The following is a 27,226-nucleotide window of genomic DNA, read 5'->3' as shown; positions in this document are numbered from 1 at the left end:
GAATTCGAAGGAAAATGCATTCATTCGATTTTTGGACAGTTATAGTTAAAGGTTCTAAAATATATGGGTTTTCGATCAATTTTTTGGTGTCTAAGAGAAAAAACCAATTTCTGCCTCTAAATCACCTCCAAAATGTGGATAATATTTATGAAAATAGGAGGCTATTTGCTTTATCTTATTCACCCCCTCTTAAAGGCACGTATAAATGGGCTAAAAGGTTTGCGCGGCTCTCGGTTTTTCTCGCTGACTCGCGGTACTTGTAGGGCATCGTAAAATGCATGCGACTGTTTATTTACAGGAATTCTAGGGGGTGGATATTGTGTTCTGTACTATTTTCCTGCTATCCGAGCTTGTTAACCTTACGGACCGAGCTGAATTCCTTCTTAGGACTGCAGAGGCTTCTCTTAAAGCTTACCATTCAGAAGCAAACAGCTTGATTAATCCCTCAAAGATTGAACACGCTCACTGGGATTGCATTTTTTTAATCAAAATAGAGAAGGACCTGTTGCCAGTGGTAGGAACGAAACATTGCGCTGGTGTCCATCGTAAAAATTGGGAAATGATTGGTTTACACCTACAGCAATTGGGAAAGCCATGACAGTAACCAAACAGATAAGTCTCATTTCAATAAGTATGTGACGAAAGGCCTCAACAACTCTCAATTTGTCCTTCTTCTCTCTCACGTCTTTGTTCCGTACCGCACAGTTGGGATATTTTAGTAAACTGTCCGACTTGTTGCAAGAAACGTCTCACGTCATTCAGCATTAACCGACTAAACACGTCATTGGTTAGCCCCAAACAACACACTAACACCCCACGCTTCTACGGCACGTACCACATTGTCCTCACAAATCAAGACTCTGCCTACCTTTGTGCGCATGTGGTGGACTGCAAATGGAATTGCTTTCACCATGAATTTCTAGCTGAAGACCTAACCATTACGATTGAGATGTATCAGCTCGATACAACTTGGAGCTGTGCAGAAGAAATTTTTAAAAAGTAACGCAAAATCTCATACCATAAACCGCATGCTGCACAGCTTAGTCGTGAGTAGATCTGTACTTCAACCTAGGATTGGAGAAAGATATTGCCTCATCCTCGTCCCCTCGTATTCACCAAGCCTTCCTTCAGGTGGTTATCACCTTTTCTGGACGCCAGCGGGGGAACACATGCAAGATGGCATGGAAAGGTAAAAAAAAATGAAAGGAAGGTGAAAGCGATGGCAGCTAGGGCCCGATTTTTGCGTACAGGGACACAAGTATTATAAAAGTGGAAGTTATAGCAGGATTGTGTCTCTTTATGAAAAGCTCAGGCTGTAGTGGTGCTTATCTCAACAGTTAGGTTGTCTTAAGTATTCTGCAGTTATAAAATGTCGTTCGAAGCTATTTATTCAAAGCTCTGGGGATGGTATACAGATGAATTATTCTTCAACCATATTTACCACGCATTAGACCTTGTAAAATACTAGACGAATTTCCTCATCAAAATATTCATGACATTTGCCAGAGAAAATAGTTCTTCATCATTATCCTAGCAAATGGCGATATGATTGGCATCAGGAACGCAAACATGGAAAGTGTAGGGAACTTTTAGTTTTCCTATTCAATGTCTGTTGGTTGGTCGTATATTTCAAATGGTTTTCAGAACTTTTCCTTCAATAATGCAACCGTACTGACCGAGTTGCCTACTAAGTCAAATTTCTGCAGTCAGGAAGTAGGAACCCTTTCAGTAATTTTACATCTGAGCTTAAGAAAACAAAATTCCGACAAGTTATTTAAAGTCCGCTTTAGAGTTGATTTACAGCCAACTGTTCATAATCTTCAAATACTACTTTGAAAGTTAGCTAATCCAACGACATGTGGACCTCGCAGCCTCTACATAAGTACCTTCAGTATAACCACTTTCTGTTGACCACGTAGACCTTAATAAGGCAAATGTTTTCAATATTTTCTTTGCAGAAAATGTGAACTGTAAGCAGGCTTATCAGGTGCCACGATCTATGACTATGGTGCATTCCCGTTCCGCAGGATTCACAACATAATACGACTCCACAAGTTCACCATCTGCCTAATCTGGTAAAGGTGATTTCTTTGGACTACAACTGCGCACTTACCCTCCTTCCGCGCCTTTTAACATCGTGGTAATTATTACCGCCTTAATAAATATCATTCGACTCTACTTTTGACGATGAGACGCAAGGCGTGAGGGGATGCGATTTGTGCACGTGCAGTTTGACTTTCATTGCCTCGCGCATTAAAGTGGTTACCCAAAAGTAAATTTCAAGATGTAAATTTATCCACATACACACCTTTTTGTCATGCACTAAAGTTGGTGTCAGGATCATTCGCTTTTTCAATTTATCACCACCATTCGTCGCATCAATGCTGCAGCCCCCAGTTATACATATATTACCTCACATGAATGCACATACAGCATGAAAGCAATTGGCAATGTAACTTTTGGAATAATTGAAGTAAAATTTTCCTACTTAAATTAGTTTATTCCACAGTTTACCGAGCAAAATGTAAGCTTGGTGTTAGAGATGTAAATGGTGAACCTCAACCCATGGGAACTAAGAACTGGTTCATGTTACAGGACAAATAGGCTTCAATCTGGAGATAGTTTTCATAAGAAGAAGCTTAAAAGTGATGGAATTTAACATGTTTAAAAAATTTTTACTCCAAGATTCCTCTTCGCGAAACCCACTTTCGATTATTAGTTTGATGTTATTATTTCGTGACTTTGCCAGTGCGACATTGTTGGCACTTTTTATTGACACTCATTTTATATCAACCTAACGTTCAACTGAAATAGCGATTCCGTAGAGCCTCAAGTCTTTCCTGAAGGCAAAAGAATATGTGCTGCCGACGCAGAGGGGTTGAGGGCTAATGCCACGACCCATGGACCAGGCCGCCCGCTGAAGGTACAACGTTGAAGCTTTAAGCGCCCGCGAAACCAAAATTACTGGCTAAACAAACAATCTAGGTGTAACAACTCCATCAAAAGTACAACAATAGGAACTCGTTCTGTGTCTAACATGTGCGCAAATAGACTGAAGGCCTCATGTTGGGTGCGCATTTGATCAAATGTGTTTATGAGGAATTTGTGTTCATAAGGGGCGGTATCATCAAAAAATTGTCTTCAGTCAGAGAGTTGCAAAACCCTAACCACTATTTCATACCCATTAACAGTATCTCTTGTTTTCATCCAAAATTGCAAAATCACTATTATATTTGATTTAACGTAGACCAAAGTTAAATACATATTGTAACATTTCGTTTTGTCATTGTAGCTACTTAAGACTCCGCGATTGTACTTTCCCGGGCGACTTGGCCTCTGGGCCATGCCAGCAGCCTCCGTGTCCTTCAATACGCCAGTAACATATATTCTACCCTAGCATTATTCCTCCTTTCGCCTTTAGGAAGGACTCAAGCTCTTCGACATACTATTGAAAGGAGATAATACTTTTTGGTGAAACCCACCCTCACTCCGCCCCTTATTTTCCGAACTAACGCGAATAGCAATCACTTTCCATAATTGTTTGGCATTTTAAACCCAAAAACTTGAAGTGGCAATAAAAATGTGTTGCACGACTGTGTGACTGCAATCTTGGGTGGCTAAAGCGAAGCGAAGGCATGGGCCATGGACAACTTTAAATTTGAGTGTCTGGTCTTTAAATATCCGAGAGCAGCAATTGAATCGACAGGAGACTAAGGTGTTTTTGACTTAGTCCAACGGACGAAGTGCCAGGTGTCAACATTTTTACCTATAATCTACATTAAACAGGTCAATCTTTACTGCAAAAGTAAGCATATTTAGATGCTCAGATCTTGTAACTGTTTTTTTTGCTTTGTGAAGAATTTCAGCTAATAATCCAAGTGGAATAAGCATTTTCGGATTCGGGGCGCAAATTGCTCAAAGAAAATATTTCAAATTAATCTCAAAGGAGATTTCAAGGAGTGAATTTTTGTACGAAAATCACGGCCTTTTTTAGGAAACAAAGTGAGCATCACCCGCGAAAGGCAAATAAACTTGGTCTTCGGTCAAATGTTGATATAAAATTGCTCGGGATGACACTGAATATGTCTGTTCTCAAAAAGCTGTCCCTAAAAAATGTTTAAATATGCAATTATTTATCTCAAACAGAAGTACTGTTAAATAGGTCAGGAAAATTTCTGTAAATCAAAACTGTCCTTAAAGTGGTTAAGAATCAGGGGCATAGATCTTATATACTCACAAATAAGTCACAATTATCACTTTCCAACTTTTTGCTGGAATTAACGAAGGCCTCATTTTTACCTTGAGAAATCCAATTATTTTATAAGTCACATTTGCGTCAGGTAATAAGGTTCTCATTTTTACTGATTTTTGAGTTAATGAGTGAAATAGTCGCAGCTGAATTTCGTGCACGCTGTGATGAGTTCGAAAGATTTGGAAATATTCCACTTCGTTTCTCCGTTGATAATCTGCATTTTGTACATTTGCAGAGGTTTTATTGTTTTTTTTTTGTCAAAATTGAGCAGAACTCCAGCACCATGAGGATTTGCGTCTACTCGCATGCACGCACCGCCCCGAGGATTCGCTGAAGATAAAAGAAAACATATAACTTGGGCAGAATATATATATGTTTATCATTCAGTGGGACTCGGGGCTGCTGATATGGTCCAGAGGGCAGCCCACTCGGCAAGGGCACAATGCCGAATCGCCTAAGTGATCCTTTATGAAAACCGAGAGTTAAACAAACTAACTGATTACGTAGCCCCTCTTCTCTGTTGAGCATCGTCTCCAGCGCTCCCCTTAGTCAACTTTCGCCGTCAGCCATTACATCAAAGTCGATGTTGTAAGGAAAAACACCAACGAATCAACCGCATCAGTCATCGCATTCCTATGCACCCAAGGAGATAAGTGACCGCAATGTCACTGATTGCTCTTGGCAATTCTACTGGATCTGCATTTCTGTTCTTTTTGGAAATCGCATTGAGGGAAGGGAGGTTGTGTCGACCGAAACACGTGTCCATGGCTAGTAGTAAGAACACTGACCCAAAAGCAGAACCATGTAACAAAGGACGGCTTTTAACATAGCTCCGTGGGTGTAGGCATTCGCGTCTTTTCCTCCTTACCACTTCATTCTCATTTCAGAGCTACCCAGCCATTTCTTTTTGGGTTCTATCCAGCTAGTAGAGAGATGAAGAAGGTATCGCCTGCTCTCTTAGTTGACATTGTCATAGAGACTACGTAGGCAGCTCCTTTGCAAACTTTATCTGATGGTGCACGGCTAGTATTGCTTTAGCTGTTAATAGCTTTCCTGAAGACTATGAAAATGGGGTAGCTGCCGAAAGTACGCGTCATTTTCAGTCCTTCTGTTAGGTATCGTCACAGGTTCTCCCAACCACGGTACATGCATTTCTTCCGCCCAGATAAGGTTTGGCACCAGTGTAGTGAACCAAAACGTCCCTGAAGATAAAAGAAGACACTGTTGGCTACTGGAATGCCTCAGAGGCCATAGTGCCCAGTAGAAGCGATAAAACAAGCAATAAAAGTACCAAAAATATATCAGTGATTCAACTTTTGTCGCCGATAGTTCACACCTCGAGGAGGTTTTAAATTTAAAGCCAGTCACAACCCAAAGGTTTTGAACTCTCAAAGTGGAACAACGTGTTTGATTGATTTACAATTTTGACTTCCATGTTAGGCAACTTCTTGTCAGATGTTTAATTTTTTGCACATCAGGTTTGTCGGTATTAGTTTGATAATGTGCTAATATAACTTAGTAATCCAATAAATCACCTAACTCGAAAGCTTTATAACAGTTAAAATAAACTTATATTTTTCATTTATAATTAAGTTGATTTATGTAAATATGATGCTTTGGGAGAAAAAACTGGAACTCATCTAAGTCCATGCTACATCATCGAGCTGTTTTAAATCCCCATTTAAATGCTTTACACGAAAAGCAACTTGAAGCGCCTTTTATACATAAAAATTGTTATCTGACACAGATCTCTTGAGAGCGCACTACTGAAAAGGAAGCAGACAACTTTTTGAATAAGTCAAGATTTCCCACTCTACAGAATCGCTCCACCTCCACTTTGATGTTTGCCAATTCGTCAGTTTCAAACAGCTCGGAGATAAGTGGAGGTACTTCAGATCCACCTAGGTAATGTGTGTTAAGAAAACAGCAATGGTTGTTTTTGTAAAACAAGGTAAATGAATACCAACACATCTTTTTCGCATATATAATGATACAGTAAGTAGACGAAAGTAGACGTAATGTATGTAGTGTGGAAATGCAGTAAGGCTGGGGCTACTGGCATGGTCCGGAGGCCAGCCCGCCCGACGAAGGTACAGTGGTGGGGATCCAGAGTGACCCATTACCAAAACCAAGAGCTAAACAACCTACGTATTACGTAGTCCCTCTCGTCCTTTGAGGGCCCAGTCTGGTTCTTCCCCGTCAGCATCTCTCGCTAGCCATTGTAATATAGTAGGTGCAGTAGAGGAAAACATTTGCGAACCAACCGCACCAACCATCGAATTTCCATTCAATTGGAAAAAACTTGACCGCAACGTCACTTATTCCTCTTGGCACTTTTACTGGGTTTTGAGTTTTGTCCTGTATGAGAAATGTACTTGGGAAAGAGGGAATGAGCTAGCCATTAGTTTGTCTATAATCACCGCCACAAAACACTGGCGCAACCCTATGGGGATAGGGTTGCGCGTCTCCTCCTTCTTAGTACTTTATTCTCATCTTAGAGCTGCCTAGCTATATCAGGTTATTTGGGTTCTACCCAGCTGTATAGAAGTGGAGGAGTTACCGCATGATTACATAATTGATATCTGCACACAGGTACAGTAGGCAGCTCCGTAAGGAGCTTTAACAGATGACTCTCGACTAATACAGCTTCAGATGTTCATAGTTTTCCTGCAGAATACAGGACCTGGTTAGTTGTCGGAGGTACAGGACAGTTTTAGTCCTTCTGTTGGAGATTGCCACAGATTCTCTCACATTCAGCACATGCAACTTTTCCCTTTTGATAAGTTCCATCACTCATAGAAAAAGCTAGGCTGCTTATTCTTTAAGATCGGGTTCACTTTCCGCTGCCACTAACTTAGTGGCACGAGACTGCCCTGACAACAAAAGAAGATGCAATATTCGAGTAGAATATGCATTACCGACGCAGGGCAGAGCTTAAGGGATACTGACATACCCCAGGGGCCAGCTCACCCGATAAAAGTGTAATGCCGGAGCACCTTTGATAAAATCAAGAGTTAAACAAACAAACAACGTGTTGCAGTAAAGTGAAAGGACCCCTTTGTCATCAAAGACCAATTTTCTTAGTGTACCAAACTAATTATTTGGTGAAATTTAGGTTATTACATTTATCGCCTTTAAAAATGCGGTGCTACTTGCTTTACTTTGGATCATTTTAACCTTTTTACACATTTAACTGTTAGTTTGAAGTAGACTTTCCCATTTGGCTTCTCTATTTTGATTTTGAGGCATTTATTGAAGGTAGTATTTATTTTCGCAAAACTTCATAATATCATGTAATGATTTATAAAAAAAGACTGCCTCTTAGTCGCAACGATGAAATAAATCATTTTGAAATGCACTTCTTTGAATTTTACCATGTATGATATAGTTTGACTTGTTTTCTTTCCCTATTCGACATTTACCCTCACCTTGCTCCGCAAAAAAAGCATTGACTACGGAGCACTAGAGAGGTACCACAAATTATTGCAGAAACATGCTAAAATACTAAAGGCGGACAAAAATAATATTAAGGTGTGAAAAAACGAGAACTTTGCAAACATGATCTGGTTTATAGTTCATTCAAGAACGCATTCTTTTAAGTTTCCTTTCCTTTCAAAAGATACTTTTATGCGTATCACTATTATGGTTCTTTTTTAAAGTTCCTGTGCTTACTTAAGCGCACTCATCACAGTAGAGTAGCAATTTACAAATGATCACTGAACGGAAATCCCTAATCAGTTTCCCTTTGGCAGCCAATCAAAACAATGGGTGTGGTTAGATTAAAAAGTCATTGGCTGTTTTCGATCTTTTCTGTGTTGATTGGCCACAAGCAAAGCCAATAGAAGAGAGAGATGGTTGCGCTACAACGATGCAATTAGGACGCCGAAAAGTCATCTGTTGGTATTACGGTGAGCAAGGAGAAATCAAAGAACTCATTCATGACTTATGCTTCAGAGTAGCAAAACAAATAGGATCCTAGAAGCAGATACTTAAAAGAAATAATGACAGATTCAGGTGGAGGTGGTGGCGTAGGTGGCTCCCTGCTAAGGCAGATGTCAACGATCCAACATCGGCAAAGTCGAGTTGGGTCTACTGTCAATGAATCTTCCGCCAGCACAGCGCACTCACCGCACGCATTGCTGCCCAGTGCATCCATTCGAAGACCCTCGCAAGTCCATCGTTTCCACGGGGAAATTGAGTTCACTGGATTAAATCAAACTGCAAGAGTGAGTCAAAACATTGGATGTTTTCTTCTCCAATAATGCTTGCATATCCCTCATACTATATGTAAATAGTTGCTAAGATTCGTCATTTCCAAAAAAATCGTCCTTTCGATTTGTGTTTATTTTCCACTGTTTTTGTAATTCAGCGTGTTAACTGTCATTAGTAATTTTTTGGCAAGTGCATGCATAGTTTAAAATAAGTTGTTAATTAAGCAGGAGCAAATTACCCTTATGAGGATTCCAGTATCAAGGACCTCCAATTTTATGCTTTTTTCTGATATTTTGTGATGTATTATGTGACATTATGCCTAAAATTGGTTCTAATTAGGTCCAGCTGTTTTAGGGAGTGAAAACTTTAAACCATTTATTAATTGAATACTTATATTTATTTGGTATAAAATCCACCAAGAATATCCAAACTTATTTTGCACTAGAGTTTTTAAAAAAGTGGTAGGAACAGTAGTTTAAAGTTATCTGATCCAAGAAGTGGAATTAAAGATACAAACCCATCTGTGTGACCTTCTGTTACTTTTCATATTTACAAGGAGCTTTTCAACCGGAGGATCAATTAAAATGATAGTTGAAACAAAGATGCAAAGAACAACTTTCGCAACAATTTGATACAATTTGTATTTTTTACTGTTGTCTCACAGTGAGTCGTGCATAAATCACGCGGTCGACTTCCTTTTAACATCGTTTCCTCACGCGACAGAAGCAATCCAAGATAAAATGCTGTTAAATTAGAGAAAAAGAAATTTTCGAAATTATGAATTGTTAATTTTTGCCACCTAAAATGCTCTCCCTTCTCTTCCTTTCTCATCCCTTCATTAACTGAAATGATTTAAGGTGGAGTAGTGGATGGGGAAGTTTAAGTAAATAAAGCAAAAGCTTCTTCTTGTTATTTAAAACAATTGTAGAGAGGCTTTTTGTAAAAAGCAGGTGTTGTCGCCTCATGGCTTTATGTTACACGTATGCGGTTTTTATTTGAGGCTAGTGAAAGCTATAAAAATGCAGTCGCAGTGTTCTTCCCATCAGCACAACTAAAATTACATAAATATTCGCATGTTTTCATTCACCTCCGTTACTGCGAATTGGATTACTTTGCCGAATTAAACGAAAGAGCTTATCAAACGTAGTATTTTTTACAAGGCACTTTTTACCATTTGTAGTTTCTTTTCCCTTCTTACAAGATATTTGCAGACCCATACGGTCGATTCTTTGGGGCTTATTTTAAAGAGTATGAAGTGGTTATTTCGGTAGGGAAATTCCAAGTGCTTAATAGCAATTCGTAAGTAAGGAAGAATACTCCAGAATGAAGGTTTTAAAGAACACAAAAGCAGAGATATTTAATTTGAGGGCCCTACTTTGCTGTATTACACATTTTGATTTGTTAACCTACAAAAAATGGGTTTGACCTGACTTTGATCAGCTTTGCATTTATAGTTTGCCAAACTGTCGTCAAGCATGTCGGACAGTGCAATCAGGGATCTTTTACAACGCCGGTGGAGCCTAAAACCACCCACTCTCATCATAACAGTTTTTGGAACTGATTTTGAGAAGAAGAGAAAACTCAAAATGATTTTCAAAAAGGGTCTCTGGAAAGCTGCCGATAGTGGTGCGTCATTTATTTTTCCCTTTATGTTAAAAATGTTTCATGCAACATTTATGTTGCAAGTATATTACAATATTTAAATAGAGATCATTTTTGTTTCACAAGATATTAATGGTACTTATCCGCTGCAGTAAGTCTTATTTACACTCCGTGACAAAAAAATGTCATTTTTCATCCTGCAAAAGTCCAGTTACAAAGAGTGGAAAAAATCGCACCGAGATTATGTCCGTAGTAGCATTAATTTGCCACAGACAGCATGCAAACCTGTGTTTCACACGGCTCGAGCAGAAAATAGCCATTAAGGCTAGTTCCATTTCGGTCAAAAATTAATTCAGATCGCTCGTGAAAGCGTTCCAAAATACACCTTAAATTAAACAGTAGAAACATTTGCGCACTTTCCACAGAGAATTATTTTTGAGTCCTTTGAGGACTTTGTTTATACACATTTATTTGGAAAGGAATTTTATTGTGCGTGATTGATAATTGTGAAAGCCACGCAAACGACTTCTTCGTAGACGCAGCATCGAAATTGCCGTTGGCTATCTCGGAAAAGAGGAACTAACTGCAGCCGTGAAGTTGTAGGATATATAGCCTACTTCGCTGAAGTGTAGCGATCTAGGTTAAAGGTCTTTAATGAGTGCTTCATTTACAATTGTTTACTGACTCACTTTAATCGAGACTGTTTAATTTTTCGTAGGGACTCTGCACAGAGCGACTTTTAGGCATTTTCTTAGGGAAAATAACAATCACTTCGTGGTACGAATGCCATGTAGGCATAACAACTATTTTTTAAAAGAAAATATCTTCATCAAAGTGTACTTTCCGTGACTATGAGCCGAATGTTAAGCTGATACCCTGTATTAGATAGTGAATCGTTTTTTTGAGCATTTCACTCAAGAAATAAGTGAATGGGCTGTTGCAAAACTTAAGTGATATTCCTGGAATTCTAAAAATAAATAAATCTTATTTATAGTGACTAGGGTGGGAGTTTTATCACCAAGAACACACGCAAAACTATTTCAAACATTCCGCAAAAATGTGCTCCTGGGTGTTAGCGCCCCAAAGTCCATTTGTGCACTTGGCATGTGTTGAACTACTTGGCTCCATCCTACAGATGATATCTCACGACACTCCATAAAACTAAGACCGAGGAAAATTGCGGAGCATAAAGCGGTGATTTATACAGATCATATTAGGTGCAAGATGATGCAGTCAACATAAAACATTACACTTTCCAGTGCGGAATAATATTCTTCATCATCCTCCTGCTCGAATAGGCTATTCAATGACTTAAGAAAGGACGCTTGGTTAAAAAACCCCCAAAACTGGACATAAATGTGTTTTTCCCTTACATTTAGGTTGTTGGATAGTGACAGGAGGGTTCCAACTGGGAATCATGAAACTTGCTGGTGAGGCTGTGAGGGATTATACGGATGCATACGGTGGCAATCGAATGCTCGCCTTCGGTATTTCCAGTTGGGGTTGCGTCAAGAAGAACGACATTTTGGAGGCTGCTCTCGAAGAGGTCTGTTCGTTATTTTTACTTCCTCGAATACCGTACTCCTGAACGCCGCTTGTCGTCATAATTCACGTAATGCATATATGCCTGGCGACTGGTGGAACAAGTATTCAACTTCGATGTCGCAACCTTTACAGCTTGGATTTACATCGTTGGCAAATCATTGCCCATTGGCCCGAGTTCTTAGTGTAGCACTAAAGCAAGATTTTCTGGAGTAGCTAAAATCTTGCAGGACTTGCATCCAATTGCTCATGAATAGTGAGAGATATGCAGGGGAGATATCATCATTCGTTTATCTCCTAAATCCATCCCATTGTTGAAGTAAATACCGTGTGTTCCTAAATAGGCATCTCATGCAGGACATGACTAGTGCAAATATGAAGGGCTATAGGAGAAGCCCTATTTAATGAGTGGTACAGGGGTTTGTGTAAAATTGAAACCGTGGTCTACACCTTTATAAGCCGTGTTTTCCAGGAGAACTACTTCAAGTCCTCGTTAGAGTCGGAGGTTAGCGTACCCAAGAGTCATGAGTTCATTCAAGGCTTGTTTCTGTTTAAACTCAATAAATTGTTTTTGACACCTTTAATGAATAAACCAAACAAATTGCTGGTAAAAGATGCCTCAAAGTTTGGAAAATGTTAGTCATTATATGGTTTGGCAATAAGTCGTAAGTCTTATTCAACAGGTCTTATTATCCTCCAAGGTGATCATAAAGGCACAGAGCTCAAACAAAATGTTTTTTCTCTTTATTTAAGAGAAAATAAATTTCATGAATGAATACCTATAAGTCGTTTACAGTGGGTGGTAAACTATGGGTGGCGCTAAACTGCAGCAAAATAATTCAAAATTCCTAAGTCAGTCTTCAAAAAAGGAGCCATTGCAAAGAGCATGAAAAAATAAAGCTAAGAAGATTTGTGGGAGAAAAGTTCACTGGAAATCCATATGGATACGCAATGTTTATTACTTATCAAGGAGGCTGGAAAATTCTGACCCTGACCCATGCCCAGATAATAAGCTGGTCGTGGGATTGCATCCACTTTATTCTGCATTATTCATCAGGACCTATTGATTGAGGCGATTACGGTCGCTCCCAGAATGCCTAGATGGCTAGCTTTATTGAGTTGACTCGGCCTGATACTCTCGTCTCCCACTTGATCAAGCATCAGCTCAAATGAATAGTTAATCCGCCCTCTCAAGCTTGATCAAAAAGAGACTTAAAGTCACAGCCAGTTCGAATTCCGTCAACATTTTTCAGGTAATAAGTTACAATCCATGAGATATGATAAGACCGTTATATTAGCTGCTCGGTTTCCGGCCAATGAATTATTCACTGATAGTTGCCCCTTCATGCATTAAAACACCGAATGGTGCAGGGTTATGCTTCACAATCTCTTATTAGTGTAATCAACTGGAGTCTTGCTGCAGATAATCTGCTTTCTCGAACACAAGTAAACACCCTACATGTCATGCCGAAAATTGACTATCCATGCAAATATGCGTAACATGAACTCAATGCCGTGATTTGCTCAAACATTTACTTCCTGAGGAGCTTTTTCCACCTGAGTTCGCAATGAGCTAAGTGGACATACGTTTCGAGGTGCTAGCAGAATAAACAGAATAGGGATGATCAGCAGGAGACAATTAGAGCGCCTGCAAAAGGCCAGTCATTTGTGTCGATGAACAATCTTATCTACCATTGTTTCGAGCCTAAAAACTTTAAGATAAGAGGTAAGTAGGTCTTCTAAAACCTTTGAGAATTGATAGACCACGTTTTAAAGATCTGGTAAATTAACTTATAACTCTTGAAATACCAACCACCAATTCCTCGTGTCTTGTGACCATGTGGTAGACAAAAGACAGATGTTGGGGAAGTTGATCAAAAGACAATAGCGCCAACTGCATCTTTGGGAAAGACCCTCTTCATCGTAGGGGCCTTTGAGGTGGAGAAATTCAGGTTTAGATAAGTAACTCCCAGCCATCTCTAGCAGATGCATCCATATTAGCAAACCTGAACATAATTACTAAGCCGTAACAAGATTGACTGTTCCAGAATTATCTTGTTAAGGAGTTGCAAAAGTAACATATCCCATAGCCTTGATTGATGGTGGTTTACCCGCCTAATAAAAACAATTCCATTAAATTGTTCCGTTTCGCGTTGCGTGTAAACACAAATCGCCTTCCTGCCGGTAGTGGGGCCTCACAGCGGCCGTTTTAAGCTGAATTTCCTCTGGCGGACCAGCCTCTACCGAAGTTTTTTTAAATGGAACAATCCAACTCAGGAAACGAAGCTTCCCAATCGTCTCGCACAAAAATGATACAGAAATAAGAGCAACTTCCGCTATTATTTTGTGATAAAACACCGAAATGAAAGTGCTACTGAAATGCTGAAAATTGGCATGAAGTACTAATTTTGTATAAACGAAGGACAAAAGAGCTATCAAGTTGCATTTCACACACTTTTTTCGGAAGAAGAAACTGATTCGCTAGTTATTTTTAAAAAAACCAGCTCTCCTAGTGGTGGATGGCTTGTCCTTTCGAGGGGCTAAGGCTCTCCTACAACAGGCTACCCCAAATCTGATGATACAGTAAACTGCAAAAGTCACTTTAACGAATTTGTTTAACGCCGCGTTTATTAAATGGGTAGCCAAGTCTAGTGTCCATAATCGTTTGATTAAAATCTGTGCAAACATCTCTTGCAGCCACCACCCCTGAAACGAAATTTGTATTAATATCACCACTTAATAGTATCAGGGACCGTGAGACTAAATAAAATAAGATGACGATTTAAAATGAAAGGAATGTAAGGTCGCAGGTCCGTTCTGAAGTGCCAAGCAAGTCAATGTAATGTGGGAAAGTTGAGGGGCTACTACCATGACCAGAAGGCTATGCCACTTACAGGATTGAGACGTCCGCGTAATTAAACACGCAGTTAAACAACACTATTAAATCTCCACAAGGGAATGTGTGAAACGGCTCTGAAGTCCATAAAAGTACGTCGGAACATAATTTGATTTTACTCCATAGCAGATAATCACTTTTAGAGGACATAAATTAAGATGATTTACAGTTGATGTGGGCTGTAATTATGTGGATCAGCACAAATCGCGTTGATATGAGGAGGTAACAGTGAGGAAATTTGCCTTCCTCAATCGTTTTATTGTTACAGGATGGTCGTCGTTCTTACGATGATTCCATCAATCTGCTAAGAGGAAACGAAGGGGCAACAGCTCTTTGAGGCTGTTGGTAAAAATCAAATACTTCTTGTGTATGCGAATATCGGGTGAAGTGGGTACATTTCTGCGAGGCATAAGTGCACATTCATCCTGCCTCATTAGGGGTGAATATTTGCCATAGGCGGCAGTAGCAGCGGCAGCAAAATCGCTATCAGCATTAACCACCACGTGGTGGCCAGAGGCTTGTGGTGGTCATGTCCCGCGCAAACAAATCTTCCTTTTGTGTGTTTATGTCCTGGCAGGTGGAACGTCAACATAAATATTTAATCAGGCCCTCCACCCCACCCACTTACCTGCCCGGCTGCATAACATCACTTCGGTGCTTTTCGCTTTCCTTCTACTATTAATTTGTACCCCTGCATTACTTCCATCATCTGTCTCTCCCTCCCTCGGTCAAGTGTGTCAGTTACTCCTAATGCAATATGAAGGTATCGCCACTATTCTCTTAGGATTACGCTATCTGTTTTCTCGATCGCCTACTCAAGCCTAATCTGGATTAGCTTGGTATTGCATGCTTACACAATACCAATCGGTCGTCAATTGTAACATGAAGAATGGTCGTTTGAAACAATTGCAAAATTGAATGCTGCAGTTACTTACCTGTACGTATGACAAATTACTAAACGGGTGAGTTGTACACAAACACATGCATAGTCGTATTAAAATTTCACTCTCCAAAATTTCATCTCATATTGCCTCCATAGTGGTTGGCATGCCAAAACACACTTTATGTGCAAAAAACCGAACAAGTGGTGTGTGTTTTGTGATCATTTGCGAATAGCATATCTATCTCAATTAGGTCGCTTAGCTCGACTTCTTCACCTAAGTTAGGGCACTTTTGATACCCTACTGTGAATAGGGGTTAAGAGTCATATTTCAATTTTCGGTTTCTATTAAGGCAATATAATTTTGAATTAAAAGGGGTTAAAATCAATCCTGCAGTGTGATCCGACTGGACTAGGTTACACGGTCTTTGCTTTGATGAATGCAGTAGTTTGCTTCTTTGTTCTTCTCCGTTGTCCTTTTTTTCGCACAAGACATATCAGTCATTCAAAAAGTGGCTGCAAGCTGTTCTGTGCTGTACTGTTCTAAAAAGGGCAAACACTCTATTTTGCTAAAATATACATTGAATAGTCAGCGTTTTGTCCCAAGCTCATGCCCTTTCTGGAACACAAACTCCGCCAGTATGAGTCAAATGCATGACGCTTCGTTTCCAGTATTTGCCCCTGATTTAGCTAGTTCTTGAATTCATAGATCAAATTCACAATGCTTAATCGAACGAACAGTTTTCAAAATAAAAGGATGACAAAGTTTAAACACATGCGTAATGCCTCAAAAGCCGAGACCCAAGAGCTGGATACTCAGCATTTTTTCAAGGCTTTGTCAATAGTTGATGAGACGGTTTAGGGGCCCACGTGAATTTGGCAGCAGTCTGAGTAAAGTACAACTACCATTTGCACCCGAGCTACACCATTTTTGCTATGACAAAGGAGTCAAAGGAGCTCATTGTCCGTAAACTCAACCACGACTTTTCACAAGCCTGTAAAACCCCATATAGATTCTCATTAAGTAGTCCTAAATCGAAAATAATTATTTAAATCCTCATTAGTGCATAATATTTTAAAGCCATTTCATTCAATTAAGAAATGATATCACTGGAAAACAAAGATGAATCTATTGCATTTCTATGAAGCAGCAAGAAGACATAATACTCGGGCAAAATATGTACGATGGATGCACAGCAGTTTTGATGGCTACTAACAAGGTCCGAAGACCGGCCCACCAGGCGGATGTACAGTGGTGAGAACCTAAGTGTTCTGTTGCCAAAATAGAGGGTTAAAACAATTAAAGTATTGCACTTATTTAAACCAAAATGCTGAAGCCTAATTTATGTGTTTTTTCATATTATGGGAAAAATTCCATTTCTTTTTAGAAAAACAATTGTATTGATCCAATCACTTCTTGCTAGATCGTCGTGACCAGTGTATGGTACACAAACATCCCCGTTAAGATGGAAAAATTAGATTGCCGTAATTACGTAGAAGCCAGCAAAAGCTTTAGCCTCAAGCACAAAATTTACATTAATGCTATGGAAGTAAGGCAAAATTTTATGAGCTTTCAAATGTGTTTTTATTGAACAAAAGATTCTTGAAATTAACGCTGTCACTTTGTTGCCCTGTTTAGGGCACAGCGGTTTACCAGTCTGAGGAGGATAAGGATTCAGACGCGGAGCAGAGTTCAACCACCGAGACCGCCACTGCCAATGCTACCGCTGCAAGTAGCACCCAGAAGCGCACCGACGTGGAGGAGTTGGCGCTTGACCCCAACCATAACTACTTCATTTTTGCGGAGACTGCCAAGACCGACCATACTAAGGGCCGTGAGGCTGGAATGCGGGCGCGTTTCGAGCGCTGCATCTCGCTGTGGAGTACCTCCACACCCGAAGCAGACCCTCCGCCTTCCGCAGCCCGTCTTTCGCAAAGCGGTGGGGTGGGCAAAACTACCACTATATCAACCGCTGAACCCGAGGAGGACTACGCCACAACGCTCAAACGTAAATCTACGTTAAGACACCAGGCTAGTGAGAAGACTGAAGGTCGATCACTTTCCCGATCGAGTTCAAAGTTCAAGAGCGGAGGCAGTGGCGCTGGCGGTGATGGCAGTGCAGGTGGGGGTGGTGGCAATAATGCTTCAGGGGAGGATATCCGGATCCCCATGTGCGGTCTCGTCATCGGTGGAGATAGGTTTACTCTGCGACAGGTCTACTGCTCAATCATGCAAAATCAGTGTCCTATGGTGGTGGCAAAGGTAATTCGAACTCCCTTGTAATATTGCGGTGAAATTTCCGCAAATGTTTCTGGCAAAAGGTGCACTTGCGGTCATGTGTAATGAAGTAATATCCTAACAACTACAATAGGCTTTTATGAGTGTACCTTATCTTGATGAACGCAAATTTTGGCCAGCCATCACACACTAGGCTTATCAAAAATGAGCATGTTAAAGTGGTTACTGTAGAAGTGAAATAGTTCGCATTACATCAAACGATGCACACGTGAGCTAAAATTTGCGGTTGGCTAGTAAATAGTCCACTCCCCTGCATGCATTTCCAGGGCACAATAATATATGTACGCCTTTGGTGTCGACGCCGAAATGCCCTGCCGCTTGTATCTGGTAGACCTAATCACGAATAGTCCGGCGTCACTGTGTGATTTGTTGGAATACGCCTTTCAGGGATAAATGACTTTTAATTCCTCTATCATCTGAAATCGAGAGATTGCAATAGTGCCGACGCCACTGGCCAAGCATGCTAAAAATGATCCGTTTACACAAAAGTTGTGCATTGAATCATTAAATTTTTTCTGCTATGATTGCCACGTTGCCGACTAGAAGTTAATTAAATGTTGACCTAAACTGGGTTTGCATACTTTTCCATACTACATAAATACTGTTCCCTATATACCACTCCATAGATGTGAGATGACTGAGATATGAATGGCACCCATTTTCTTCCAAAATTGTGGGGAAGTTTCCTGCAAAGTCCTTCATAAAATCAGGAAGGAGTTTACTCTAGGCGATGTCAGTCTTTAATGGCAAATAAATAGATGCTGTGCACACGAAATTGAAGTCTCCGATGTTTAGATGAGGGAATGGATGTGCGCTGGGGAGTGCCCTTTCGGCACATGTTTTCCATTCACTCAAAAAATTATTTAAGGTCTCAAACTGGCTGCACATTTAATTCAAACAAGTAATAATCTGGCTATAAAATACTGATGGCCTGCACGACTCCACTGTTTTTCAGGGTACGTCTGGTGCTGCAGACGTTATTGCCTTTGGTCTAGAGGCAGCCACGAAAATGGAGACAGAAGAAATTCTGGAGGACAAGGAGGCAATTTCTTTAGAAACAAGGTCAGTTTAAAATCTTTAAATGAACGGTTTTTGGCGATATATGCATCACGTTTTCCATTATCTTTTGTTATTTTAATCTTACCGCTTACAACGAGCGCAAGCAGTTGCAACTGACTTGGCCATCCGTATTTCAGATTAGGTTCTGTGATGGAACAATTTCTGCGTGAAATGCATCCCGACTACTATAACTTTGCAGAAGAAGTTTCCATGCTGGCGGAGATAATAACCGATTACGTCTCCCTCGTGCTCGTCTTTGACATGGAAGAGGATTCCGATCTAGACGGCTACATGATATCCTCTCTTCTGGCTAGCGGTAGGAAAATGATGACGACCAATTATTTGGCGCTTAAAAATCACTGCGAATAGGCGACTAAGCTAAAAATTCGACACACATTTTGCGCATGAAGCAGCAGCGTGAATTTATCAGAATTAATACTATTCCTTAATCCGGCCAAAAATTGGCCAACTAAGCTGAAAAACCGGCAACGAGTTAATGAGCTTCTGTGGTATGGAAAAGTTTTACTTTTCTATAGGAACATCTCTGCCAATTTATTCTTTTGCTCCCTTAAAGTTTTTAAGAAATGTGTGACAAAGATGCGCATTCCCTCTCACATTTCGCTTTTTTAATGTTAATTTTTCATATATTACTACAGTCTTTTAGATTGGTAGTGATAGTGATTAGTGTTGCGTGGCGGAGAGAGATACGTCACTTTGAATTTTGAGGGAAAATGATTTTAAGAATATATATATGCATACGGTTTATCTGTCCCAGAGAGTGGTCAAAACTCTATGTTTTCTTCCTGATAAAGATAATTCCAAAAAAGAAGAAAACTAGCCTAAACTGCGCACAGGAGCAGAATTAATCATTACGTTTATGCATAGAGAAGCTCAGAATTAACTCGAGATGGTGGTGATTTCGAAGCGATACCCCTACATGGCTCAGACACTCATAGAGAGACGGCAGACGGAGGCATAGACAGACAAGCGTGATCCAAATACCAGGAATAGAAAATAGGCTTTACCGGGGTGAAACATCCATGCACCTACGCTTAACCCATGGTGTCTGGCTAAGTTTAGACGGTGACGGGGTCTAACAAAACGGCCTTTTGGTGTGGGTGTTTGTGCGCGTGTTGCAGATGTTGTGAAAAGGGACTATTCGCTACCATCAGTTGATTAAAGATATCAGTGTCCTTTCTTGGCTTGGCTAAAGCATTTTTGCCTTGCGGAAAATAGCCAAACAATAATTATGGAAGAATTGTTATCCTCTGACGGATGCAAAGCTTCTCCTTCTTACAGTTCTTTTGAACTTTCTTTAATCGTCTTAATTACTAACCCGAAATATCAAACTTGTTCACATCTTTGAATACACCCGAGCTTTGTTATTACTTATTCACTAATTTACCTAATTTGTATACATTTCAGAAGGATAATGACACCCAGTAGTGTGGGTTTAAGCAGGAGAAAACATGCTTTAACCTGTGTTTACTGATCGAAAGGGTATATCAAATGCTTTTCTACCTACTTTTATTCAGTTTAAGTAGTTTTAGGTGCAAAAATGGTATTCATCGATAAGTGGAGTGTTTCCTGGATGCAAAAAACTATTTTAAATGATGTTATATCGCAACCCAATCCGTTGCTACATTGCAGCTGGCACTTCAACACCACCAGATCAGCTTAACCTGGAACAGTTGGAAATAACCCTGACCCTAAATCGGGCCGACATAGCCAGGGAGAAAATTTTCCTTGAAAACAAACGGTGGAAGGTGATTTACCATTGTTCTCCGCCACAGCTTCACGTCTACCTTTGTAGAAAGGTCAGCTTAACGACTACATGTATCAGGCGCTGATGGGAGATCGACACGACTTTGTGAAAATCTTTCTTGAGCAGGGTTTCAGTTTGGAGGAGTTCCTCACTGTCTACATGCTTGAAAGGCTCTACACAGACCAACTCAAGAATATGGTAGGTAATGCTTTCTTTTTTGCATCACTTAAACTACTTTTAGAGCTCGAAAGTGGCCATTTTTAACAAAATGTGGGAGTATCATCGTTCGCATCGAGTAAGTTCAATTCTTCCCCTTTTTATATGGCAATATTTGACTGCACCTTTGTCGTGCACGTTTAGCTGTTCCGCTGCTCCGTCATTAGACCTCCTTGTGTTAGCAGCACCAAATTAGGAGTGCTTGTGTAGTCACTTGAAAATGCACCAAAGGAAGGGATTTTGAGAAAATCACCGCGCACTATTCCAACGGCGTAGAGTGAATTGGCGCCCTTAAAATAACCAAGGTTGATAAAAATGTATGAGTTCATTTAGTTTATGGATGCTTTGACGTCCAATTTTCTGGACGAAAAGTTGAAGGCAACAAATGTTTCGACCCCGTATCATGTCGGTTTTGATTTTGCGCGTTAGGAATATCCATGAATAAGTAGCTTAATAAGTAGTGCATTTTAGCCAATAAAGTTCTTTATACCACCCCCTAACTAGCCGCCTCTACGTAACGACTCAAAAGATGCATCCTCTAATCACATAGGAACAGTTATGCAATTAGAATCGTAGGAATTTGTATTATTCTTCAGCAATAAACTCTCATAAACCACGCCTTATGCCGTTTTGCCTAACAGAACAAATAACCCTCAATTGCTAGTTTACTTACTGTTATTCCTTGTGGAACCGTAAAACAGTCTTCCGTAAAACGATTGATCTAGTCAAGAGCACTACAGTGCGACGACTTTCTTAGTGTCTCATAAGGTGAAAAAAAGATGAGCCATCACTTCTCATACCATTTAGCAGGCCTCAAAGGTTACCCTTCGCGATGTTGGAAAAGTAATTAAATCGCTGGTCGGCGACTTCTATCATCCGCTCTACTTGAGCAAGGAGTTTCAACAAAAGCTGGCTCCGGAGAAGTCTGACTTGGCAGGTGAGAATATCAGGTCTCTTCATCGTCATTTACTATACAAAAATAAGTACTTATACATCAAATACATGTTAAAAGCAACTGTTTCCTGCCTCAAAATATAACACTGGCGTTAAGGATTTCAAGTATTCTAGCCTTTTTAGAAGTAGAAATTATGAGACTGTGAAGGGAATAGTGTAAACTGTCCAAATGTCAAGCAAGTTTACATTAGCATGACTAATCACTTTCGCTCAATTAATATTCTAATGGTGGAGGAAATCTTACTTGTGTGTCTGACCACTGCTGTTGTTATTGCCATTTAGAGGAGGGTAAGTAGGCATTATTGACCCCTGACTAACGCTGGATGCTTTCAGTGTAGATCTATGTATCGCTTCAAACAAACCCAGCTCAGCTTAGCTTGCCCTCAAATATTGTCTTTCATCCCATGCATGAACAAAGCACGCCAAACATGACTTACGCCTAAGCTAACTCCATAAAACGTCGAGTCGTTGTTGACTTTGGGGGAAAGGGGCGATGTGCTTTGTTGATTAACAACTATTCGCAGCATTTAAACGTTTGCTTACCAATCTCTTTTGGTTGTCCCATTTTCAGAGATCTGTAAGTCCTAGTTCTCATTCGATTGCCTCGAAACCCATATTTTATGCAGACTTCATTTCCCAGTTGACCATGTCATGCCTGCCAGACGTTAATCCTTCCACTTCGCACTCACATTTCTGCTGTTTGTTTACTTTTTACTGATGGTCATTTACACTATTTAAAAATACCATTTCCCTTTTCTTTGTGGCGAATTACTCTAGTGGCAGCCAGTAAGTTCAAAGTTAACTGCTTACCGGTGAGAAGTTTTGGTGCATTGTTGCTGGCATCCTCGATCCTTCCCCAATCCCTTTTCATTTTCTGGTTGGAGCTTTGAGGCAATGGAAGAGTAATCTGTGAATCCTTATTCCATCCATGGATGAATGCATTGGTAGTGGCCTCAGAGGAAGAAATCCCAACCTCCCTCTCAGCACTTGCTAGTTTGATTAACAATTTGGCGTGAATTTGGGAGTGTAGGATATTATTTGTCCAATCGTAGTAAAGCATGTGTTTGTATTTCCGAACATACCTTGAATAGGAAAGCTGGACCAAATTTTCTGCAGAAGGAGTAGTTTACGTCATAAACGGTCTAAAACAGACTCAGTAAAAAAGTCAAGTTCAAGGAAACACATTTTGAAATAGAAATTGCCTCTCTTTAGTACTACATTTGATAGGCATTAGCAAAGATCCATTTTATCTTAAGAAGAATTTTACCCCAAACATAGAATTTTGCAATTTTTTCTTCAGATATACTCCATGAGGCAAGGTTTTTCCCAATTTTTCTGACTCCTGCCACAAGTGAAGGTATATCAAGCCTAAGTGCTCCGCCAGAATCCGTCGTGCTTCAATTGCCTTAACACCTAAGACAGGGAAAAGTGCATTCGTGTTCCATGGCGACAGTGAAGGCTAGCAAAGGTTGTGTTTGGCTTTAGCACCAACAACAGTCTGACAATGATGGGCCTGCCGTGAGGCCTGAAGGGCATCCATTATGTCCATTGCCAAATGACAAGTGATGCTACACGCAGTTGCAGACCATTCGTAATTCCATGGATCTTAAAAATAATTTTCTCTGAAACCGGTCTAGCGCCTTTTTCCATCCTGTCAGTAAAAGCACTCCTTCTTAGAACCAGCCTAACGCCAAGTCAACTTATCCTACTTTCAAGATAGAGAGCAAAAAGGGCTAACAAAGGCACATACTAAGAGGTAATCTAAGAGGCGCTTCAGGTAGCTAATTTTTGTGCTATTTTTAAAATGAATTTCAGAGTGTATTTTGGCTTAATGGATAAAAATAATAATCAGTGCGAAATTTGCTTGACATCGACCAATTATGTTTGTCAGGTTTGGTGGGATATTCCGTTTTAACTTTTACTGCCAATCAATTTGGCAAAAACATAAAAAAAGTGAAGAATACTGTCAACTCATTGGTTGTTTATTAAACTAAAAGCTCTTTTACATTTGATTGTTTGGTCGATTGTCTGTTTTACCATGGAAATCAGCCTTGCTCCAACACCAATCACCAACATCTCGGTGCTTTTACTTGCAATACTTCGAATGTAATCTTAAATGCAAATGGGAATTGTAGCTTCCTGTTTACACAGTGAACAAGTTTATGTAGGCAAGCAAGTGACCCATTGACAGTGAAGACACAGAAATTTCAAAAAGCTTGGGGTGTAGTAGTTTTTGTGCTATGTTAGTGTGATTAGTTCGGATGGTATAGCAACTTCACCCTCCCGTAAGAACATTGAGAGTTTCCTTTCAATTCGACACGTGCTTGCATTTAATGAACCATGAAATGGCGAGTAAGCGTGGGACTTCCAAATCCCTTAGAGGGATATTACGCAAGGTCACAGGCTATAAGGTGTTTATCCTCCCCTGTCTCTTAGACATCGTTAAGGAATAGTTCTTCAACCGATTGTTAATCAGGAATTACGTATCTTTTCATGTTTTGCAAAGTGGGCATCATTCAGCATCTTGTTCGCTATCATGCATGGTTCGCATTAAAGATTGTGAGAACTTGTTTCCATCCCTTATTTTCTTCTACCTTCTCCTCCCTACAATTAATAGCAGTTCTCCCGAACAAGTTTTCCAAGGGTCCACCCAGAACCCACCATAACAATCGGAATCCTGGCGGCGGTGGTGGTGGTGGTGTCGGGGCAACCAGCACACAAGATGTGGATCCGCCTCACAAATTCAAGGCCATATCGATATGTCCCAACGTCCTGGGTCTCCACGAGCCCGTCTCCTTTATTGATTTTTTCGATGAACGTAAGAGATGTCAAAAAGGCGCGCCATTCCCAGCTGCATGTGAAGTAGATTTCTCGAAGCATGGAACCCGAATTTGCCATGCGGATATACCCCTAGCATGTGAAGCATGAGAAACTGCTTGGATTTGGGACAATGCCTTTCTGTACTGCTATTTTTCCTCTCTAAAAACTGCTTCAATTGCCTTCTAGATCCCAAGGTGAAGTATAAGGCAGCATCACTTTTGAAGCAGGAGAAAGGCGAGGCAGAAAACAATCCCAATGCGTCGGCCTCCCACCTCCTTTTCTCCTTTACAAAGGATAACGAGGTGCAAAGTTCGCCATGCTTTGACACTGCTGACAGTGCCACGCCCAGGGGTATGCAACGCAGTTCCACGAGAACTACCACTTTGAGTATGGAGCAGAAGTATACCACAGGAGAGTCAATTCAAATGGTCAGTTCAGGGGAAGCTCAAAGTTGGGCTGCTCGTCAGCCTGATTCCATTCCCTCGGATGGAGAGTACGAGGTGGAAGAGGAGGTGAAGGTTAAGAGAAGTCGATTTGCTGTAACCCACATAGGACTTGGTTAGTAATTTTGTTGTTCAGCATTTATTTTAAAGTTGCGCCAGTGGTGAATGGTTTTTCAGGTTGCATACATAGCGTTGCAGGTGAAATGAGCAATTTTGTAAACTGGTACATGTATGTGACGCTGGATTAGAGACTACAAAATCTTCTTTTATGTTTAACGTAACATCCACAAGCGTAACTATAAAAACTGATTTAACCTTTCTGTGCCAGAATTCGTAAAATTGGTTGGCATATGAGCCAGCCTTTTGTTGTAAAGGCTCAGAGGAGAGTCGTAGCGTCACATATATGCGACGTGGTTATATGTGTCAGTTTAACCAAATACGCAGACTCATAGAGATAAGTTCCAGCTTCTAATTATCTTTGATTAATCTGCAACAATGTACGTAATAAAAGGGGCATTTTCATCATTCCGATAGTCCAGGCTTATATTTCGTTTATCGCGTAGAGTGATTTGAAGCAGCTTCCTAAAAACCGCGTAACTGGAGTAAGCAGTCGTTATTGTTTAAAAGAATCGTCAACTTGATAACCAGATTCGACAAAACTGTGTAATTATACATCTCAATGCTGGGAAAAAAGGTACACACTTTTAAAATTCGTGTTATTTTGAACCATGCGTCTTGTTTAATCGGAACAAAAAAACTTATTATTTACGGATTGGTATAAAATTGTAATCGCCCATTTCTGGGGACAAATTATTGCCCACGGTCAGCACGTTTTTGGGTACATCTGAGCGGTCAATGCTCTTTGTTGTTGTTACCGTAATAATAATCAAAAGCAATGGAATTAAAGTCTGGAAGTGTTCATTTTTGAATTTACCGCCTTAAATGTTTCGGGGACCACCACTTTGGTAAAGGTGTAATCTCTTTCACAAACAATTACAAAAATATAGTTAATTTCAGCTACCTTAATTTTTCTATTACGCCTAAGTAGATAAAATTCAGTACGGCCGTTACCAAAAACGACGAATATCCTTTGAAAAAATGAAGGAGATTCAAGTAGCATCGGGAAGAGGCCAGTACTATGGAAATCCCGCATTCCTTGCACGCCAACATCTAGCCTTCCAGTCGTCCGTAACCGCTCCGCTTGCGGTGGATGAAAAATACTCACGCCCATCTCCACGAATGCTTCGAGAAAATTCAGTGGAATCGACTTATGAGTCTCAGCACACACAACAGCAGTCGATGTCAGAGGATGAAGAGGATGAGGAAGAGGAAGATGAAGAAGCAGTCGGATTTGGGGGGAACTTAAAGCGTCGGTTCATTGAAGCTCTTAGACGAAGGACCTCTAAGGATCATGAAGGTGGCGCACACTTAGAAGGTCTAGCTCCTGGAAACCTGCAGACGTTGAGGGCTGTTGCAGCACTGGCTGCTGTGGCAGGAGGGATGGGCGGTGGCAGCACGGATCCTGAAAAAACAGCAGCAAACGGTGAGGTTTGTCATTTCATTTGAGCAACCAAGATTGTGGGAGTACATTTTTTAACTGTACGCTCACTTGTGTTCCTATAAATATGATTAAAAATAAGGCACCTATTCATATGAATTTATTAAAAATCTTTCCAAAGAACGCACTTTTTAAATTGGAAATGCATTTTAGTGCAACTTCCTGTTTAGCAATTAATGCGAAACGCAACAACAACAACAGCTAGACAAACTCATCCGGTTTGGTAAATACTCGCGAATTCATAAAATTTTAACACCTTTTTTCCAGGCTGTAAATGACATGATGTTGGCACAACAAATCGCATGCTGACTGAATCATTTCTGGTCCTTAAAAATGCCGTCTCACATGGTTTTCACTCATTAATAACGTAGAATTCCTTCCCAAGCCTACTCGATTTCTAATTTGGAAGGACTCTCTGGAAAGACCTATTGTTGCCACCATGATTGCATTCACCGAGAAACATTAAGACCGATTTTTATGTTCATTTAGAAGAAGCTCGAATAAAACTGATTCAGTTTGATAGACCAGCTCGGGAACTCCTAATTTGGTCTGTCCTCGTTGGAAAACTGAGAATGTCCGAGCTATTTTGGACAATGGAAAAGGTATGCTGAAGGGTCATTTTTTACGTATCACCAAGCAGATGGTGCCATAAGTCATAAGCAAGGTGGAACTTATCATTGATACAGCTATTAGTTGTACGCATCTCACCTTATTACGGATACATAACG

General features: G+C 40.3%; 2 protein-coding genes across 2 annotated transcripts in view; both read left to right on the top strand. All coding sequences in view use genetic code 11, as the record gives it.

The window, feature by feature from the left end:
- Nucleotides 1–8,253: 8,253 nt before the first annotated feature.
- EGR_02680 (Transient receptor potential cation channel subfamily M member 2) lies at nucleotides 8,254–11,654 on the top strand (the record flags this gene model as incomplete). Its single annotated transcript, XM_024491929.1, has 3 exons — nucleotides 8,254–8,478; nucleotides 9,919–10,090; nucleotides 11,446–11,654. The coding sequence occupies 3 exons, from the start codon at nucleotides 8,254–8,256 to the stop codon at nucleotides 11,652–11,654; spliced, it is 606 nt and encodes a 201-aa protein (XP_024353744.1).
- Nucleotides 11,655–16,850: 5,196 nt separating this feature from the next.
- EGR_02679 (Transient receptor potential cation channel subfamily M member) overlaps nucleotides 16,851–27,226 on the top strand; it is a gene marked incomplete at both ends in the record, with an annotated part of 36,548 nt that continues 26,172 nt past the window's right edge. The window contains 12 exons of the mRNA XM_024491928.1: nucleotides 16,851–16,934; nucleotides 17,024–17,647; nucleotides 18,639–18,745; nucleotides 18,880–19,058; nucleotides 20,393–20,508; nucleotides 20,556–20,705; nucleotides 20,749–20,802; nucleotides 21,534–21,660; nucleotides 24,184–24,495; nucleotides 24,684–25,055; nucleotides 25,989–26,483; nucleotides 26,988–27,100. Coding sequence (XP_024353743.1) covers nucleotides 16,851–16,934; nucleotides 17,024–17,647; nucleotides 18,639–18,745; nucleotides 18,880–19,058; nucleotides 20,393–20,508; nucleotides 20,556–20,705; nucleotides 20,749–20,802; nucleotides 21,534–21,660; nucleotides 24,184–24,495; nucleotides 24,684–25,055; nucleotides 25,989–26,483; nucleotides 26,988–27,100 — 2,733 coding nt within the window. The remainder of the gene's footprint in view (nucleotides 16,935–17,023; nucleotides 17,648–18,638; nucleotides 18,746–18,879; nucleotides 19,059–20,392; nucleotides 20,509–20,555; nucleotides 20,706–20,748; nucleotides 20,803–21,533; nucleotides 21,661–24,183; nucleotides 24,496–24,683; nucleotides 25,056–25,988; nucleotides 26,484–26,987; nucleotides 27,101–27,226) is intronic.

Source organism: Echinococcus granulosus (assembly GCF_000524195.1).
Source record: "Echinococcus granulosus chromosome Unknown EG_S00012, whole genome shotgun sequence".
Taxonomy (NCBI): domain Eukaryota; kingdom Metazoa; phylum Platyhelminthes; class Cestoda; order Cyclophyllidea; family Taeniidae; genus Echinococcus; species Echinococcus granulosus.
The sequence above is the reverse complement of the archived record's forward strand: the minus strand, read 5'-3'. Positions and strand labels throughout refer to the sequence as shown.